This window comes from Phlebotomus papatasi, chromosome 1, assembly GCF_024763615.1.
Source record: "Phlebotomus papatasi isolate M1 chromosome 1, Ppap_2.1, whole genome shotgun sequence".
In the NCBI taxonomy this organism is placed as follows: Eukaryota; Metazoa; Arthropoda; class Insecta; order Diptera; family Psychodidae; genus Phlebotomus; species Phlebotomus papatasi.
The window spans coordinates 33,850,214-33,870,493 of NC_077222.1; the positions used below are offsets into that span (position 1 = coordinate 33,850,214).

General features: G+C 34.2%; 1 protein-coding gene across 1 annotated transcript in view; it reads left to right on the forward strand.

The window, feature by feature from the left end:
* The window catches only part of LOC129798854 (serine proteinase stubble), a 38,691-nt gene that overhangs the window by 9,974 nt on the left and 8,437 nt on the right, over positions 1-20,280 (forward strand). The window contains exons 2-4 of the mRNA XM_055842274.1: positions 2,495-2,639; positions 13,373-13,530; positions 17,082-18,624. Of these exons, the coding sequence (XP_055698249.1) occupies positions 2,495-2,639; positions 13,373-13,530; positions 17,082-18,624 (1,846 nt within the window). The remainder of the gene's footprint in view (positions 1-2,494; positions 2,640-13,372; positions 13,531-17,081; positions 18,625-20,280) is intronic.

Below are 20,280 nucleotides of genomic sequence, written 5' to 3' on the forward strand. Positions count from 1 at the left end.
CGAAAAAAATAAAAGGGCTTGGCAAATTCTACTGTTTTCTAATAATTTTGGTCAAAAAAGCGGTGCTAGTGCATCTAATGCTTTGAGAAATGTTTGAAGTCGTTATTTAAATGCTATACCTTATATGTGCTTCCGTAAATCGATATTATATACCGTTTATCAGATTACAACCGATTTAAACCAATTCATAACTCAAAGAACTACTAAAAACGGTTTAGAAGCAATAAATTGATTTTCAGATAAAAATTAATTATCGACAAGGTTATCGGTTCATATGAACCGATTGAAATCAGTTTGGCCTTTTCACATATACTCAGACCTTTCCAACAAGCCCAAGTATGTTCCTTTTCGGTTGAATTTCTCGAATTTTTTGAAATGTTCTAGAACCTTTGGAAACTTTGATCTTGAATAATCTTTTTCAGGAATGATTCAAATGTATTTTATAAAAAATAAAAACATAGGTGGGGAAAAGTGAGAGTCTCGTTAATGGTCCCATGGTCGACTTATGGAGGGTCCTCTGAAGGCCCCAAGTCTCTATCTCTAACCGTTTGACCTATAGGCGTGGTAACAGCCGAACGGACGGATAAACAGTGTGACATGACTTTTCAGAAATCGTCTGAAACGTGGAGATTTGTTGAGAAAAGTGTTTCCCGGGACGTGGAAGATGGATTTGGGGGTTAAAAAATCAAAAGATTATACATTTCTACTGCTCTCGCTGTGAAGTTCGAGCAGTAAAAAAAATGATATTATTGCACACAACCTGAAATATTTTAACTCCCAATGGTAGAGTTCCCCTATATTCCTTTCTGTCTTCAAAATCAATCATCTTACTATGAATGTTATTCGCATAGAGCATGAAATGCTCTTTACGTTTTAAGATTTTTAGTAAGGAAAGAAAAATATGTATACTATGGGAATAACAAATTGTTTTTAACTATTTTAAATCGATAAAAAATTCATTCTTGTGAACGTTTTCAAACTACAGGATTTTGAATGAAATTTCGGTCTGATGGTTCGTAGCAGACAGTGGCCGAAAAAAACCTTTCTTGATTTTTTCTCTTTAATTCTTAATGATGTTTCGGGGATGGATGCCTTCTTTAATCAGGTTTCGAATTTAATAAAAAACTGTAAACTAGCTTCGAAAAAGCAAAGAGAAGAAATTAGGAAAAGTCTATTTTTCTGTCCACTATCTGATACGAATTGTAAGTATGCTCAAATCCAGAATATTTCTTGCAGAAGCCAGCTGAAGTTCTTAAAATATTGGTCCAAAATCATGAAATTAACTCGCTGGAAATGATACAGTCCAGAAAGTGTTAAACAATAAACCTTTTTAAGCGGTACACTGAGGAAAAAACGAGGGTGCGATTAACTTCTTTTCCTCATAACTTTAACACTTTTTATGTGTAAAAATATTTCAACATTTTTTAATGTTAATTTTACACCTTTTAAGGGTAAAAGTAACATGAAAAAGGGTAACTTTAACCCCTAATACACATAAAAAGCATAATATTTACACCGATTTATGATCAATAATGCAGCGTAAAATTAACATTTCCGGAATGTCATTTTAACTTTTTCGGATTTCTCTCAATGTACTAAAATGGTGGACAGGGTTTATTCTTTAACATCAACTCAAAAGCGAATATTAACGTATTTGGAGTTGTAGTGCAAAAAGAATCTCATTCACCACAGACTGAATAGGCTTATCATTGATTTTTTTTCTATATATAACTCTGCTATGTGCAAAAATATCCATCCATCTATACTTTGTAGCTTCTTTGGCTTCTTCTTTTCAATTGCAACAATTTGATTTAATCACGATGGTTGGGAAGTGAAACCACGAGGACGTACTCTCGTATACACAAGAATTTAATCTCATCAAAAAGACGGAGGGCACAAAAGCCAGAATGAAGAAGAAGTTGCAATAAGATGCAAAACTTACAGCCAATGTACACAACCATATTACATTTAAATTGCCTCTGGAACACTTTTAACAATGTTTATGTTTGGAATGATCCTCAAAAGGATTCTTTCACAGACTTTATTCATTATTTACGCGTGAAGGAGAATTATGTTTATCTTGTCTCCCTCCCATAATCTATCGCATAAGATTTACAATCCATTGTAAAATGTCTTCTTCTCCTCTTCATAAGATCTCACCTTCTCACTCTCTCTCTCTGAGTCTTCCCATCTTTATCCTCCTTCGCCCATCACCCCAATTGTTTGGACGCGTTAAACTTGTAATTCAAATTTAATCAGTGAAGCACGAAAAAAAAAGCTGAATGGCCTGACACGATGATTCAATCGCTGTATCTTGGGTCAATGTCTCTATCTCTCACAACAATTTCGCGCAATAAGATTTTTTTTCTTTTTTTTTTTAATTTATACGTTAATCATGTGTGTTGATGATTTTGACACATTCACTCACCTGTGCTCGTTTTGGGTGTTGCTAACATCGTGTTTGTCTGAACCACACTCTCTTCACTTTTTGCAGATGAACGAGAAGACACAGCGAGGAGGAGGATCTCGATGGAGACAATGGAGTCACAAGATTCTCTGGACAATTCTCATTCTCACTTCCATGGCGACGTGCCATTCCTCACCAGTCTACTTGAAGAATTCTCACCATTTGTCACACTGTAAGTTAAATGGGAAAAACGACCAGAGTATCCACTTGATGAGTACACTGAGGCAAAAGCGTGTTGCTTAAACTGATACACAAACTCTTTAAAAAAAACAAAGGCCATTAACGTAGCGGAATATCTTTTGATGTTGCAAAACCATAAAATACAAGCTTTTCTACGAAAATTAATATTTTCTGTTTAAGCATTATCCATTTTTAATTAAATATATGTAACCTCATAAAAATATTTTAGTCGCATCGTGTTCGCTTATTACCTAGAGCTTTAAAAGCTCTTAAAGCTTTCAAGCTGTGTCTAACCAGAGAACGCAATGGTACTGAAATATTTTATGGGACTTTATATTTAATTACACATGCAAAATGCTTCAAGCTTAAACAAATTATTGCAGTTTACAAAATGCACGAACTCAAGGCATGAGATCCTGTGTACTGATTTAGTAAATAAATCGTTGGGAATAGTGCTACTTTACGTTTGGAGATGCTTGCAAAAATATTAAAACAAAATAGAAAGAAAAAAATAACTATTCTTTGAAATGAACCTCATCTATTTACTGAATTTACTGGTTCATAGCTGATTTAACCCCTTAAGGACGATTGGAACACCGGTAACCCATAAAGAAAATAATTTTTCCTGACCACCTAAAGTTACTTTTTCTTTATGTTTGTACGTAATTGTAAAGTAGAAGGTTGAAGGAATCTAGCATATTTTTTGGAAGTCTCTACCTATTTGCTATATAGCAAGATTTTAAGCTCAAAAATGACGAATTTTTAAATTTCCATAGTGAAAAATAATTTTAAATATTTTTTATACTTCCAATTTTTTTTAAGCAAAACCGTTTTGGGAAAAGAAACTACAATACTCAAACATAATATTTTTCATTAGATTGAAAACTATCATTCATTGGTATTGTCAGAAAAATTACTTACATTTTTGGGATATTTTTGTCCCTATCGTTCATAGAGACAAAAAATACACCAAATCAGACTCTGTTGGCTTTCAAAGGCCAGATATAAGACCTTTTACTGGTTTTGTTCATTGGTTTCATTTTTATTGCTGACTTTCGGTCCGCGAAAACTGTCTCGTCGTTAAAGGGTTAAACCGATTTAGACTACTTCGGAATTGCATAATTTTACAACCAAATCTAATTTTGTCTAATTTGACCTTGAATAATCTAAGGAAAAAAGGATTCAAGGTCAATAGCGAACGTAAGTCATACTTTTTGATTACATTAGTTTAATGATGGTTCTAATATTTCGTTAACTTTAATATCTCAAAAACTCCAAGACGAAATCTTTCCTCGTTTTTCTTTTTCTTTGTAATTGAAATTTTAGATTCATGAATACATTACGAAGTTAGACAACTGGTAGATATGGTTAGCAATATATTGGGTCTTTACATCGTTAGCACCTTGTAAAAGCTTTGCAAGAACCCTGTAAGGGCCCAAAAAGACTCAGCGATACTTGAGAATATTTAGCCGGTAAAAATTCATAATAATAAAGGATTAGGTACTTACGCAAATTTTATTTATTTATGAAAATGACCTCTATTCGATGATCCCAAGCCCTCAGAGCGTATGATACTTTGAGGTAAATATTTACTACCAAATTTAACACACCAAATATTTACGAGGATCGGCCTGAGTTTGACTATCCTACACCGAGAAAAAATTGGATAGTATTTTCTACAAATCGTGTCTTTAAATTCTACTGTCTCAAAAGATAGTAGGAAATACCATCCTCCATAGAAACTTTCCTTTAGAATCTACCATCTTAACATTTTAAAATTTACTATCTTATGGATAGTAAATTCTAATAGCCGGATGGTAAAATCTAGTATCCTTCTTTAGATTTTACCTTGACCTCTATAATAGATTCTAATATCCGAGTAGTAAATTTTACTGACCGCATATTAGATGTTAGAATTTAACTGGAAGACATTAAATTTTAACGGTCGTCAATGTTGGAAAAAGATTTTCACGCACCAAAATGGCTTGAAATACAGAGAATGTCATCCAGGAAGGGCCCCAAGCCCTCAAACAATGGCCAAAAATTAATGAAAATAAGAAAAAATATTTTTTTTTTTTTTACATTTTTCATTCTAATATCCGGTTAGTAAAATTTACTATCCTGCCAGTAAAATTTACCATCCGGCTAGTAAAATTTAATATCCGAGAATATTAGAATTTACTATCCATACAATAGATTCTACAATTTTTGACAGTCCGATTTAATATCGCGTTTGCTCGGTGACTTTTTTACTATCCGGCCATTAGAATTTTGTATGGAGGATGGTAAATTTTACCATCCATATTTTTCTCGTTGTACACAGAAAAAAAAATATTTTGTAAAATTGTTCGTAAATCTTTGTGAGTTCCTATTGTAAACTTACAAAATGCTTGTAAATCGTATAATCCACAAACAAGTTCGTAAAATTTTGTATATTTGTCACAAAAATTGTTCGTAACATGATCACGATGATCAGGTTAAAAACAATGCTTGTGAAGAAAGTATAAACTTTTACGAACTTGTTTGAAGGTTATACGATTTACGAGGATTTCGTAAGTTCCCAATAGGAATTCATAAACATTTACGAATATTTTACGAATTTTTTTTCTATGTATATAAAAGACCCAACATTAAGTTTTAACATTAACAAAAAGCTTAACATTTACTAATCTTCATATTAATTGTCTATTTTACTAAAAGCCGTTTACCATAATATTCTACTGATTCTCAAAATTTGAGCTTCATTCAACTTTAAATTGTAACTGTAATACGGTCTTTAGACCTAAGACTTAGGGCCCAAATAGACTCAGGCTGATCCTCGAGAATATTTAGCCTGTAAAATTTAGCTACACAGATTTATCCCGAACTGTCACTTACTTAGGGCTTAGCATCATCAGTTAGAGGTCTTTTGTATAAATTTCCATTACCCAATCCTTTATTATCAAAGTTTAAAAGCTAAATACTCTCGAGGATCAGCCTGTGTCTATTTGGGCCTTTCGCCATATGGCTTAATACCTCCAATTTTTTGTCAGACTAGATGTTTTAAGAAATTGTCGTTTAAGATCGGATACTAAAGGCCAATGATCCATTATATTTTAAGCAATCGGTGAAGTTCCCTCTTATTTACATTTTTGCAACCTTCCCGAACTAGATTAAACTTCCAGTCTGAAGCTGGTATAAAGTTTTTCGAGCAAGCTTAACAATTCTTACACAATATGTTTTAATGTGAAATTTAAAATGTACACATATGTATTCATTAAAAAAAATGAAAATTCTCACTGTTACAAATAACAAGTTTACTGTCTCAGATTTAAAAATATATATTTTAAAAATTAATAATTAATCGGAGATTAATGTATACAAAGCTATTAATGTAATTATTCAATCAGTTTAGTAAATTTACAGTGTCTATGCAAAAACAAAAACATTTTCTTGTGTTAATATTTTAACAAAATTATGTACAAGAACAAGAATAACAAAAATTTTTGAGTGTAAGTAATTATAAAGCCTCGATCATAAATATATTTCAAGGAAAAGATTTTTACGATCGAGTTCAATATTTTTCTCAGAAAAATATTGGCTGAACGAAAAATAATGTCAGTTATTCAAAATGTACAATTGTTTTCAAGCTTGCTTTTATTAGCCATACTGATGCTCCAGATTGTAATTTCACGTAGATTTTCTATCTGCCTTTTTTTGTTATTCTACAAACATTTTGTCATTTGTTCGCAAAGTTTTGCCAGACAAATAAAAATCTACGAAAAAATGTTTGTAAAAGAACAAATGATCATGCTAAGCACAATGTTACTGAAAAAGTACAAACTTTCACGAACATTTTATAGTGTTAAACGATTTACGAGCATTTTTTTTTAAATTCTCAATAGGAATGAGCAAACTTGTACAAACAAATTGTAATCATTTCTAATTTGCCATTTTGAGATATCCTTATTGTTTTAGATATACAGACACAGAAAAAAGACCACTAAGAAATACAAAACAAACTTTAGGGCCTCACTTTTTACTGCTCGGACTCCACAAAAAGAGTAATATAGTTGGAAATGTAAAGTTTCGATTGTTCTAACGCCACGCTGTTTGTCCGTCTGTTCATCCAACCATTACCATGCCTACAGAACAAATAGTTAGAGATAGAAACTTGAGACCTTCGATGAATCCCCCTCCGTAAGTCGGCCCTGGGACCATTAACATCCCCCTCATTTTTCCCTTACCCTTACCTTTTCCCTTCAAAAACCTGTTTTTTGAGTATGCTCGAAAACGCGTCGTGCGATTTTTTTTTCAGAGATTATACAGGCGGCCATTTCGCCCTTATAGGAAAATATCATTGAATCATGCCTTATAGTGGTTTTCAAGGTCAAAGGCATAAAAGGCTCTAGAGCAGAGGCGTGCAAGAACCGTTGAAACCGAATAAATGTCAAATGACACGTTTATCTGAATTGACGTTTATTCGGTTTCAACGGTTCCTGCACACTTCTGCTCTAGAGATCGTATTTCTCGAGCAGAAAGTAATATATTTGGGCTTGTTGGAAAGGCCTTGGAATTTTCCAAAAATGTTAACCGGCTCCATTCGGTTCTGAGCAGTGAATGAACCGATTTATAAAACGATAAATATATTTTATTCGAAAACCAATTTTAATTTTTATACCTAACTTCTAAACCATTTTAAGTGATTTTTTGAGTGATTTATGAATCGGATCAAATTATTTGAGAACCGGTAAACGTTATATGATGCAAAAATATTTTGAGCTATAGTATTGCTATAGTATTATTGAGCTATAGTTTTCGAGCACTTTGCAAGCGATCTTCAAAGTAGAGGCTTATACGGGCTTCAGACCTAAGGCTTAGCTATCTGGTTTAACTCCTCTAATTCCTTATCAAGTACGATTTTTTAAGAAATTGTTGCTTAGAAATGGATATTAAGGGCAAATTATCCATTAGATTTTGAAAAATAATTAAAATTGCTTATTATTTAGATTTTTGAGATCTTCGGGAACTGGACTAAACTTCCAGTCTGAAGCCGGCCTTAGCCCAGTTCTGAAAGATTTAAAATTTCTAAAATACAAGCAACACCAGCGATTTTTGAGGATCTTTTAAGATCAACTACCTTTAATACGATCATGAGCCAAAATTTTCGCAAAAATTTTGCTTGTTCAGAAATTAGAGTTGTTACACACACAAAACTCAGGTCTAAAGTCCGTATTAACGTTTTTTTCTTTTTTTTTTAAATAGGTTCATCGACAAAATTTTCGAATAATATTTAAAAGTAGACAAAGACAATGTAGTTAAGCACATGCATAGGGCACTCAATTTCTGTTTTATGAAAATTAGGTACTTTTAACACTTTTAGTGTCACTCTAATATGACCTCATGGTTCTTCTTCCACCAAAATAACAAAATATAATTTTTCTTTGGCAAGAACTTTCATTTCCCCCGAAAAACAGTAGGAGTATGAATCAGATTGAAAAAATGCGCAAAACTTTCGCGTCTCTGACTTTAGTGTCAACGTGCTCATTTTCTCTCTCTTTTTCTTTGCGACATCACCATATGCAGATTGATGGAAGTAGGAATTAAAACATTTAACCCATTTCTCTCTTACAAGCTTTTGTAACGAAAGCCACAATTATGGGTGTGCGAGTCATTTCACTAATTCCTTGTGTACAGTTTTTCTTCTGAACCAGCGTATCACTTCCACGTGACGCTTATGGAGAATTTTTATCAGTAAAATCCGCATTATTTGACTCATACGGAGATCAATGGTAGATCTTGTATGACTAGTACGATGGAATAATACCTCTGAAGAAGAAGAAAAAAAAAAGACAGTCAATAACCGCACATTGACACACATTCCCTTGCTGCTTCAAGTCTCTAACAGTGAGAGAGAAAATTCTTACAATAGACACTTTCTTCATTCTTAACTATCCCAACAAATCATCTTCATTCAAGAAGTCAGAGATTTTTTATCATCAATTTCCGTGATAAAAAAAAATGTTAGACGGTATTTTCTTTTACTTCTCTTTCCTCTTCCAGGTTCTCAAAAAAAGATTAATCTCGAGAGGTAATCTTCTCAAGAAGATTATTTTCTTATTCAATTTGTTTACCCAGCACGAATAACAAATTGCTTTGGAAATCGTTTTAAAAATTGTCATAAATTATACAAAGTAATTGAAAACTAATTAAATCTAAAACATCTTAGCAGGTAAAATCGTGAAAATTTTATCGCTGAAAGAGAGGTCAGAGATTGAGTACAGAATTATTAACAGTGATTGCCTAATTGAGTGAAGGGCACAGGTGAAAAGAAGAGATTCACTCTCAAGACGTGATTCTTTTCACTCTCTCGGCAAGTCTATGAAGTTCTTGGTAAAATAGAACATTCTCACTTGTAAGAGATTCTTTCCTTTGGGTCAAAAAATACCACAGATGGGAAGATACTTTAGAACAGAACAGAATGAAAAAAAAAACAGCCCAGAAGAATGATGGGGATAAAAGAAGAGGAAAAGAAATTAATTAACATGTTCAATAGGAACATCCTTGACCCTATTCAATCGTCAAAGAAACAAAGACATAAAAAAAGAACATCAACATCTCGTAATATTTTCGGTTTAAATACGAAAAACATAGAGAGAAGAAGAGTAAGAAAAGTCCAGATAAGCTTATGGTACCTCAGATTCTTTACATCAGGTAACCTCAGAAGGCTTGCAAATCGAAATACGTACAAATTCGATTTTAAGTTGTACTTAAGGGAACAAGTACGTCGAACAAACTGATCAGTCGAAATGGAAATAAATTACTTAACTTGACACGATGCCCCTGAAATTCAATTCAAAATTTTCACTGGTTTGTTTATTTTAAATAATTTGAATAACGAAGACTATCAGAACTTTAAAATATCAAAGAATTCGATTAACAAATACCGAAAGATCTCAAGTAAAGCTTAAATATAAGCAATTTTTAAGTAAGAGAATATTGACGAAGGAGCACAATTTGCCTTTGGAAAGGCTACTCAACTACTAATCAAAATTTAAGATTTTGACCCATTAGGGTAAAGTTATATAATTTGGAATTAGTGTTACAAGTTGGACAATTCGCCGTTACAAGTTGGACATGGCTTTTTTCTTGATAAATACAGTACAGAATTTGTGTTTAAGCACAAGGAACCAAATTATAAAACTAAAGCATTAAAAATATACAAAAAAAATGAAATACTAAATTTATCAAGACAAAAAGCCCTGTCCAAATTGTACCATTTATTGTCCAACTTGTACCACTGTCCAACTCGTACCACTTTACCCTACATCAAAATTTCAAAAAACGATTTTTCGATTTTATCGCTAAATTTGTAAAATCTCACAAGGCAAGGATTAAACACGTCTGCAACTCATAATTATTATTATTATTATTATTATTATTATTTATTGAAATACGCTCGAGTTCCTTTACAATATACCGCCCCACACGGCAACGAGGATTCGAGCGGCGTCTGCCGCCGTCATTCATTACAGCCTCAGTGGTTAAAACGGCAGAAAACCCCACATCACAGGCTGATTATGATAAAACTCAGTTAGCATTGCCGAAGCGAGGTAGCATACGCAAGAAGTAACTCGAGGGAAGATAAGAGACGACATGAAACAAGGGTTTCGTGTTGTCGTCAATGGTCCTTAGCCGATCACACAGAAAAAAGAAAAACACAAAAAAAAACATACCTGAAAAGCGAAAAACACAGAAAAACAGAAGCGAAAAAAAAGAAAAAAAGAGAAAAAAACGAAAGAGAGAAAAAAGAAAGAAAAGGAACAAAAAAAAGGAAAGAAACAAGAAAAAGAAAAAGCAAAGGGAAAAAAGAAAAGAAAAAGAAAGAGAAAATGGGGAAGCACCTGAGAAAAGCAAGAAACAATGGTACATAATAAGCCGAAAACATTGCGAGCAGCAACAAAAATAGGAGAAAAATAAGAGTCCAATTTCAGGTTACCGAATGATAAACTTACAAATGCGTTAAATCACAAAAGGATGAGCAGGGTAGAAGCCATACCCGAGCACAGAGGAAAGGTGACAAAAACAGAGATGCGGATCGTAAGGCGCCCGACGAGAGCCCCACCAGCACACAACAAAACAAAGCAACTCAGACAAACGGACGGGCCTCCCCATGCCTATGTGCCGAGACATAAAAAAAAATAAATAAAACTGAAACTGAAATAATTCAGTTTGGGTGCTAATCAACGCGATACATGAAAGTGATCGCACGATCACCACAACCTTAGAGACTGATCGCGCGATTTTGAGGACTAATCGTGGCGATTACACGGTAAAAACTTTTGGACACTGACCAAAATATTGGAACAAGTTTTCCTTGGAACAATTTTTTTTTTGGAATCAATTTGTACCTAGAGAAGATATTTGTTTGTTCCTAAAAGTTTTCTTTACAGTTTCGTTACAAAATACAGTTACAATTTTGTTAGAGTTTTCTTTTGGAACCGTTTTGATACAGTGGAATGTCTACAAATTTGAGTTGATTTCGTTTTATACAAATTTGTTCCCTAAATTTGGAACAGAATTTGCTGCACTCGTCTGTTTTGTTCCCAGTGTCAGGAATAAATTGGTACATATTTTTTATAACAATATTATTCCTACATCTGTAACATATTTGTTCCAAAAATTTTCGATGTCCGTGGACGAGGTAATTTTTGGAACCAAATTGTTACTCATATGGGGAATCTTTTTGTTCCCATTGTCGGGAACAAATCCGTGTAAGTGATTTCGTCTTACACTTAAGGCCTATACTTCAGTCGAGATGGATTTCGGTGGCGAAAGTTCATAAGGAACATCAAATAAAAATCAAGTTAAGAGTGTTTTATACAGACGCGTGCATGACGAAATCATATGCGAGTGCTGGCAGCAAGAGGGGAAGGGAATCTCGAATTAAAAAAGTGAAACCATGTAGCACGAAAATTGCCACAGATTTGGCGTCCTCTTCACTTCGGTGACGGGTGACTGAGTGTAAGAGGAGGGATACGCTTTTACACTAGACGAGCTATTTATTGGAACAAATTCATTACTAATATTGTGTATCTTTTTGTTCCTCCTAGAAGGTACAAATTTGTTCCAAATATTTTCGGTGTCCGTGGACGAGCTATAATTTGGAACAAATTCGTTACTAATATTGGGTATCTTTTAGAGTCTCATAAAATGAACAAGATTATGCCAAAAATTATGGTGTCCGTGGAAGAGCTAATTTTTGGAACAAATACGTGCCGAAATTTTTTACCGTGTAGAGCGATCAGCGCGATCCTTGAGACTGATCGCGCGATTTGCGAAATCTTGGAGAGTGATTGTGCGAACTGGGTGACCTTGTAGGTCCTGCGCAATCATCGCGATCTTGGAGACGGATCGGTGCGACCTGCCGATCTGCTGACCACGGTTCACTGGTTGGCTATACTTTTTAACCTCCGGTCGCAAAATTCTATCAAATATTCTTTTGTAAACATATTATGCTATATCAGATAAGAACGAGAAATAAGGTTCATCATTGGCAACGTTCTGATCTCAATTACAACTTTCTAAAAATGAATCGAAATTTCGCAAAACAGTTTTTCGATTTTACCACCTTTAGTGGTGGAAATATCAAGCTGTAAAGCTCTAAAGATTTTGACCTATCACAAGATCTATACCATAGGAACTAAGTTATAGAGAAAATAATATTTGAGGGTATTTCAAAGTAACAGAAACCACAAGCTTGTATCTCTTAACGTTTGACTCCCGGAAGCATTTGTGCTATGAAGAAAAAAACAGACGACCGCGAAAACTAAATTTTTAATACATCTCATATTCGTGATATATTCGCTATATATATTCAAAAAACATTCCTAGAAAGTTTAGACCCAATCTGACGAGGTTTAATTTCACCTCGCATCATAAAAGCTGCGTAGTAGAGAATCTCAGCTAAAAATATGTAGTCGATATACCTTATGTAATTTTTGTTACATATTTTATATTCTTTCCCTACATTCTGGATGTGGAAGAAGAACCTCTTTTTAGATTGTGTGTGCGATCTTCAAGAACCATCCAATATCCCGTTATACCTCCATCATCATCAAAGAATCTTCTGCGATGGTCAGATATAAAATTTTTCGCTCTCCAACAAACACAATTCCCATTCCGTAGTAATTTTCCCTTCAATTTTCAACTGGAACGGCTCTATTACACGAATTTCCGTCTTTTACTTTAGTATATTAAATTAGTTCTATTACTGCTAAGACTATCCCATAGAGAACGTACATGAAATGGCCAAATCGTGTAAAGCATCCAAAGTATATAATTCCCTCAACCACAAACTTCTCCTCACAATATTGATACAGAGTGCTGTTGTTCAGTTAAAGAATTGAGGTCATAACTTTGTTGACATTGACACCCGCACCAAAGTGAGAAAATAACTCATCCCGATGGTAATACAAAAGAGACCCCGAAAAGAGAGACACACAAAAATTTAGCCGCACGTACGCAAATGAGTGCACAGACCTAAATAAACCATCATGAACTCTCCACTGACCTAACAATAATTCAATCTCTTACACTCTCTCTCAAAAAAAAAAAAAACTTCCACGGTGCAAAATCATTAGAATATTATCTTGTGGGAATTAATCAGCTAATTCTCAATCTTTCTTTTTTTTCTCTCTTTTTCATGTCCATCATCCTCTTGACGATGAACCCGTCCTAATGAAGATCAATCGGGTCGCAACATCCGGCATCTACCGTGCAAAATTCGACGATCTGGCGAAGAGGGTATTTGCATGTTTGCCATCGATTGTCTTAAATCCAACGGCACTCATCTTGGCACCTGCATCGACAGATTCTACTTTGGATCGTGCTGTCATATGAAGGTAATAAAAAAAAACATGGGAAATATTCCACACGGAGAACCCATTAAAATCGACAAAGAAAATGCTTTAGAATTCTACACAAAATCTATGTCATGAGAAAATTTATAAAGTGTTCGAAATCAAGAAATAATCTAAATTTTCCATTAACCATTGTTAATTTTTTCTTGTATGGATTCATAACTGATTTAAACTAGCTCATAAATATTCACAAAAATTATTCTAAATAAAGCAGGATTAAAAACTAATGAATTTTCCAAACAAATTTAATTGATTGTTCTTCATTTATTGCCGATTTAAAACCATTTGAAATTGTACTAAAATTGGGTTACTCATTACAAGAATCTTGAAGTTATCTAACCGATAAACCACTGGAAAACATAGAAACTCGTAGAAAATATTTCTTTATAAATTTCTCCAAGCTTTCTTGGGATTCGCATGGGTTTGATTTTCATATCAAAACATCGTTAATTTAAAAGAAGTAAGCCTACAGTAGACTCTCTCTCAATCGGGAATATGGGGCAAAATGTCATCCGGTTTAGCGATAGAATTGAGCGTCAAAGCCTTTGTAAATTCCACAAAAAGCGCTCAATTATAAAGTATCACTATAAAATAGGAAGAACTACAGCGAATTTGAGCAAATTAGCTCCATAATTAAACGTGAAAATTGTCAACAAAATTTGTCGCCCGATTGAGAAAGAACCGATTGAGCGAGAGCCTACTGTAACAATATACAGGGTGAGTCAATTGAACTCCAAATAAAATTTGAGTCGCTAGGGTGGAGTAACCACTTATCGCCATGTTTAGGAAAAAGAGGGATTCATTTTATTATAACTTCTGAATCCTTATAACAAGATAACTCAAATTTGTCACAAAGTTATTTAGATGTATTAGCTCTGGATACGTGAAAACAATAGTCCTACAATTTAACGCTGAACTACTTAAAAAACTGATTTTTATTAACAATGCAAAAATAACCACTTCGTCGCCACTTTTTACCACTTTTCGCCAGTTTTGTAACCACTTCTCGCCACCCACTTGAAAAGGTCCGAAATCGAATTTTTTAGGCAATGTTATGAAAAGAATACATTCAGCATTTCTTATTCCTCATGAACACCTTATTATTACTCACTTTAAATGATTTTTCTTAACTTTTATTTGAGAAATCAAATTATAGGACTATTGTAAAAGGTAAACAATGCAGATTTGACAACTGAGAATCTACGAAGTGAAGTTAGCGTCGCCTATTGAAAGGAAATGACGACAGGTGGTAAAATCAACTCCAGAATATTACCACTTTTCGCCATGCGTCATTTTTATATAAAAATAATGGAAAATGAAATATTAATTAACTAAATACTAATTTCATGTATTCCAAAAGTGTAATTAAATATTCAATAGGCAAATTATTTATCCAAAAATGTATATTTTGCTTGATAAAAATTTGATGACACTTAGCATATTTGGTAATAAATATTGGATTCGATACACTTGCTTGAAATATTCCTCTTAAAAATGCTCAAAATCGTCAATCCAAAACGAATAATTTTTATTTTTCGACTTTATACGTAGCAGCAGTAAAAATACAAATAACCTTGCGGCTCATTTATTTCATAAATCGCGAAAAATAGCAATTTCAATATAAGTGGCGAAAAGTGGGACACTGGCGAGAAGTGGTGATTCCACCCCATAACTTTGAAACCGTTCTGCACAGAATGTTCATATTTTGAATAATGTTAATTCCGAAAAAAAGAAAGAAAAAAGGGTTCAAAGGAAAAAGGATTCAAGTGGATATCTTTAAAGCCCTGCAAAACCTGAATGTGAGGAATTATTTTGAATTTTGAAATAGAAAATTGCATCATCGCCAACTATCATCCTTAGCCCTTTAACCCTTTAAGGACGATTATGGGTCACCGGTGATCCAAAAATGAAATTTTTCCTACGGCCTTCTAAAGTTCGGTTTTGTTCTTAAAAGTCAGAAAAAAGTTATTTTCTCTAACCCCTAATTTTTGACACCTCTTGTTCTTAAAGGATTAAATTTCTACACATTGGGAGCAATTTTCGCCAGAAAAAGGATTTTTTTAAGAGGAAATTGTCTAAATTCTGTAGGTGAATTCTTCAGGAGAGGCATTTTATTGGTCAATGTCGTGACTAAAAATATCAAAGTGTCCATCATCTAAAGACGGATGTCTTTAATGTCTTGAATGGGCTCACATTCCGTTCAGTGATCATCACAGAGCCATTATCCATACCAAAAGCAATTTCATTCAAAATTTTGAATTGGCTCTCCAATTTTGAATTTCTGACTTTTAATCATTTAGTTAGGTCAATAAATTTCATTGTAAAATAAAAAGAACAAGTAGAACACTTCGAAAAGTTGCTGTTCAATTGGCTCACTCTATAGAACTTTATTTTGCATGAAGCTTCAATTTTCACTTATAGTCATATACTTCAGTGGAGATGGTTTATGTTGTGCATAAATTCTCAATGACTTTCTCAAGTAATGGAAGTAGATAAAAATGTCAACATTGTAACGATTGTAACACTCCTTTTACTTGGTCTGTCGTTACACTTGAGAGAAATCCGGAAAAGTTAAAATAACATTCCGAAAATGTTCATTTTACCCTGCAGTATTGATCCGAAATCGGTGTAAATATTACGCTTTTTAGGTGTATTGGAGGTTAAAATTACCCTTTTTCATGTTAATTTTACCCTTAAAAAGGTGTAAAATTAACATTAAAAAATGTTGATATATTTTTACACCTAAAAAGTGTTAAAATTATGAAGAAAGAAAATTAATCGCGCCCTCTTTTTTTTCTAAGTGTACGAATTTACAAATATTCAAATAAAACAAAAAGGAACTCCAAATAACACGAAAATAGAACATTTGCATTTGATCATATTTAATGACAAAAAATAATAAAAGTAAAGTCAAGCAAATTACCAAAATTCTGAAATCAAATTCTCCAAAAACAAAAAAGGGAAGAACTTTCTTCGTCATTTAGAAACTGTTACTCAAGAAATAAGATTCAAGTTGATGGAAAGATCAAAGGTATCAAAATTGATACAGCTAACCGCTTAATTGTTGCATTTAACATACTTTTAATTAGTTTAAGAACTGCATACCAAAATAATACAATACTTATTCTAGGAAATGAACACAGTTGCAAGATATTTAATGTTCTCAAAATCCAGCGATTTTTATTACTCTCCCTCTTTCTTGGGAAGTTGAGCAATAAAGACATCATCACATTGCTATTCTCAGTCTTCAAGAGATTTTCCCACAGCCGTGAGCTTGAAAGGAAAATCATGGAGCAGAAAAAAAAGAACGATGTGCGAGAAATCATTAGAGAAAACCACACAATATTCACTCTCTTAAGCATTTTTCTCACTTTATAATACCCCAAGAACATTAGCATAGTAAAATTGCTCAGTAAACATATTTATAATGCAATTAGAATAATTTATGCAGAGTTTATCACCCGCAGTGGAAACACTGCATTTTTCCCATGCAATAAATGCATATTAATTGCAGTGAATTCTTTCTCTTGCAGGACGATCAACTGCTGGTGGAGACAGAAATAAGTGACAATAGCATAGATGAGAATACGATTTCTCACTTTCTACATCAACAAACACACCCAACGGGAGCCGCCACTGTGAGGCCATCCATTGAGGGTGAGACGCCAGAGAGAACAGAGAGACCACTGGTACCGGTCTCCACCATATCAGCCACCACTAGTCACAATTTATCATCAAGTAGCGTTCCACCACTTCATCATCATTATACGAACAATTATGATGTTATTAGCCTATCTTCTTCCTCTCCATCCACACCAATCTCATCCTCATCAACACCATCATCGGTGCCCTCTTCCAATGTCAGTACATCGAGTACACCGTTAGATGAAACAAGATTCACGTCATCAACAACTCTTGCCACCACAGTGGCCATAAAAAGTGATCAGGTGTCCACAACGACACCAGAGAATGTCAAACTTTCGACATTCCAGTCTGTTGAGGATGTTACAAAGCCACCCGCTGAGGAAGTGACTACAACATCCACCTACAGCACAAGATATCCAACAAGAAGGACCACAACACCGCAAACAACAACGAGTACTAGTACTACAACAGTCAAGTCAACTTTTAGTCCCAAACCCAAACCAAAGCCAACAAAGCGTCCATCATCAACGAAAAAGCCCCCAGTATCATCAACATCCAACCGTCCAAAGCCATCAAGAAGACCAACAACCCCTACCCCAAATATAACTTCAATCACCAAGAAACCTTCTAGAAAACCCACGACAACTACCACTTTGGCACCAATTCTTCCTACGAGGAAGAAAACAACAACAGCTGCACCTAAAACATCAACAACAGCTCCGAAAACAACTACAACAAGTACGACAACAAAAGCTCCAGAAACTACGACAAAAAGAGCAACAACTGAAAGAACAACAGTGACTACAACACAATCAACAACCACCACGACATCAACAACCCCAAAAACTACAACACAACCAACGACAACGACGGTTAAAGTCACACCAGGAACTGATGAAGAAGAACAACCCTTGACAACGCTCAGTTTTGTTGAAACAACGAAAGCACCTCGACCGAAACCTAAACCTACGTCATCTATTGTGATCGTGCCTCCAACAACTATAGCTTCAGAAGACCCAGTGACCCAAAACAGTACACTGGGTGTAGAAACATCAGTTAGTCAGTCAGAAGTGCCATCAACAGCCTCTCCTGTTGAAAATTCAACAAAGTCTGAGACGACAACAATGTCATCAGGACTTGTAACGTGGACAAATATAGATGAGAGTGAAATTAACAAAACAGCAAGTTCAACTGAAGGATGGATTCCTCTGCAGACTATTCCAATAGAGACTACTTCCGAAGCAAGTGCTGTTACAGAGGCCATCAATGCAACCACAGCGGAAGTCACGACGGCGTCATCAACAACAGGAGCAAGTGGAAATATTACAGAGGACACAAGTACACAGACGACAGCCGGTGATGTTACCCAGAATGTGACATCGGAAACAACAACACCAATGCCTTCTCTGGAGGGAATTGACTACAGACTGAGTAAGTTCAGATCTAAGTCACGACATAAGATAAGGTCACAGATCGTTATTGAGGGATTTCTCGTCAGAGTTGCGAATACCATCAAAACATAGTTTGAAGATGATTTCAAAAAAATATGCTACATTTTTTTTTCATTTTTTTTTAAAGAAACTCATAGTTTTTCATTACTTTTTGAACTCACGGTAATCGGACTCTAATTAAAGCAATAAGGAAAATGCTGAAGTTGTTAATTAAAAAGTAATTAAAAAAAAAATTAAAAATGTTAATTCGCAAGAAGATTTAGGAAGAAGAATTAGGAAGTCTAACTTTGCCCTTTTTAAGGAAGTTCTCTTCGAAGGGGAGAATTTTAGCACAAAGCTTTAACAATGGCACATTTATACGAGCTTCAAACCTAAGACTTAGCCATTTGGCTTTACTTCTTTAATGTCTTAATTTTCCATTAATTATTCAATATTCAGAACAAATGTTTGTTATTTACGGTTATTTATGGTTTGTTATTTACGGTTCAAGACCTTCGGAAATCGAGCTATACATCCAGTCTAAAACCCGTGTTAGAAGAAAATTTCAGTACAGAGGTGCTCTTCCCGTCGTACTATACTTCAAAAAATTATAAGCGGCCTGAATGCTTTAAAAAAAATTACAAATTCATGCTTTTCCGTCCTGGACAAAATTCAGGATCTATCTAAGACTTTATACCGATTTTTTCCGGAGCAATAAAGCCCTTCGCTCAAAAGGAAAATCCCAGTTTACCTAAGGTTTTTTCAATGGTCAGACCTTGAGAATATTTTTGGCTTCTTAAAATTAGGCCTATATTACCTAAGTTTCTCATATCTTTGGTATTGCCAAAATCTTGAATGGATCAAAATCCCGAAAACCAAAATCCTGAAAAGTTAATACCGAAAAAGCCAAAATCCTGAGTTCTCATTGCAAAGCCAAAATTCCGAATTGCTACTCCTCCGATTACACCTCCGCTTGTTTGACGCAAGGGGAAATTTTCTGTGTTTTGGAAAATTATCCTACACTTTATGCTCTGTATATAATTTCGTTCCTTTCAGGATATTGACAATCCGGAATTTTTTTTGGCATTTCGAGATTTTAGCTTTTCGAGATTTGGCTTTCGATATTTCGGGATTTTGGGCTTTTCCAGGATCTTGACCCATTCAGAATTTCGATCTCTTCCGGATTTTGCTTTTCGGGAGTTCTTCCGGTTCTCTTCGGGAGTTTTTCTTTTCGGGATTTTGCGTTCGGGATTCCAGTTTTTTCGTTTCCATGAATATAGGAAGGAATAATTCATTCAATTTGTTGAAATGATGTATAGTAGATAATCTCAATTTTTATATTTTTAGTTATCTTGTCGAAAAGCGATCAAAGATTTCTATTATTATTATAGAGAACCTACTATGTAAGCTTCAAAGGAACACTTTCGTAAAACAACTATGGGGAATTAAGGCACATCTATATTAGGGAATCTCTGAAATAGGGTTTTTTCACCTATTTGTAAATGGAATTGCACCTTATCATGATATAATTTATATTCACAAAAGCAATTTGGAAGCTAAATTAGTATTATAATAAGGCTCAGTTCCATTTAAAAATATGATAAAAAAATCTATTTCAGCGGTGCCCCAATTCGAAGGTACTTCACTTATAGTCGTT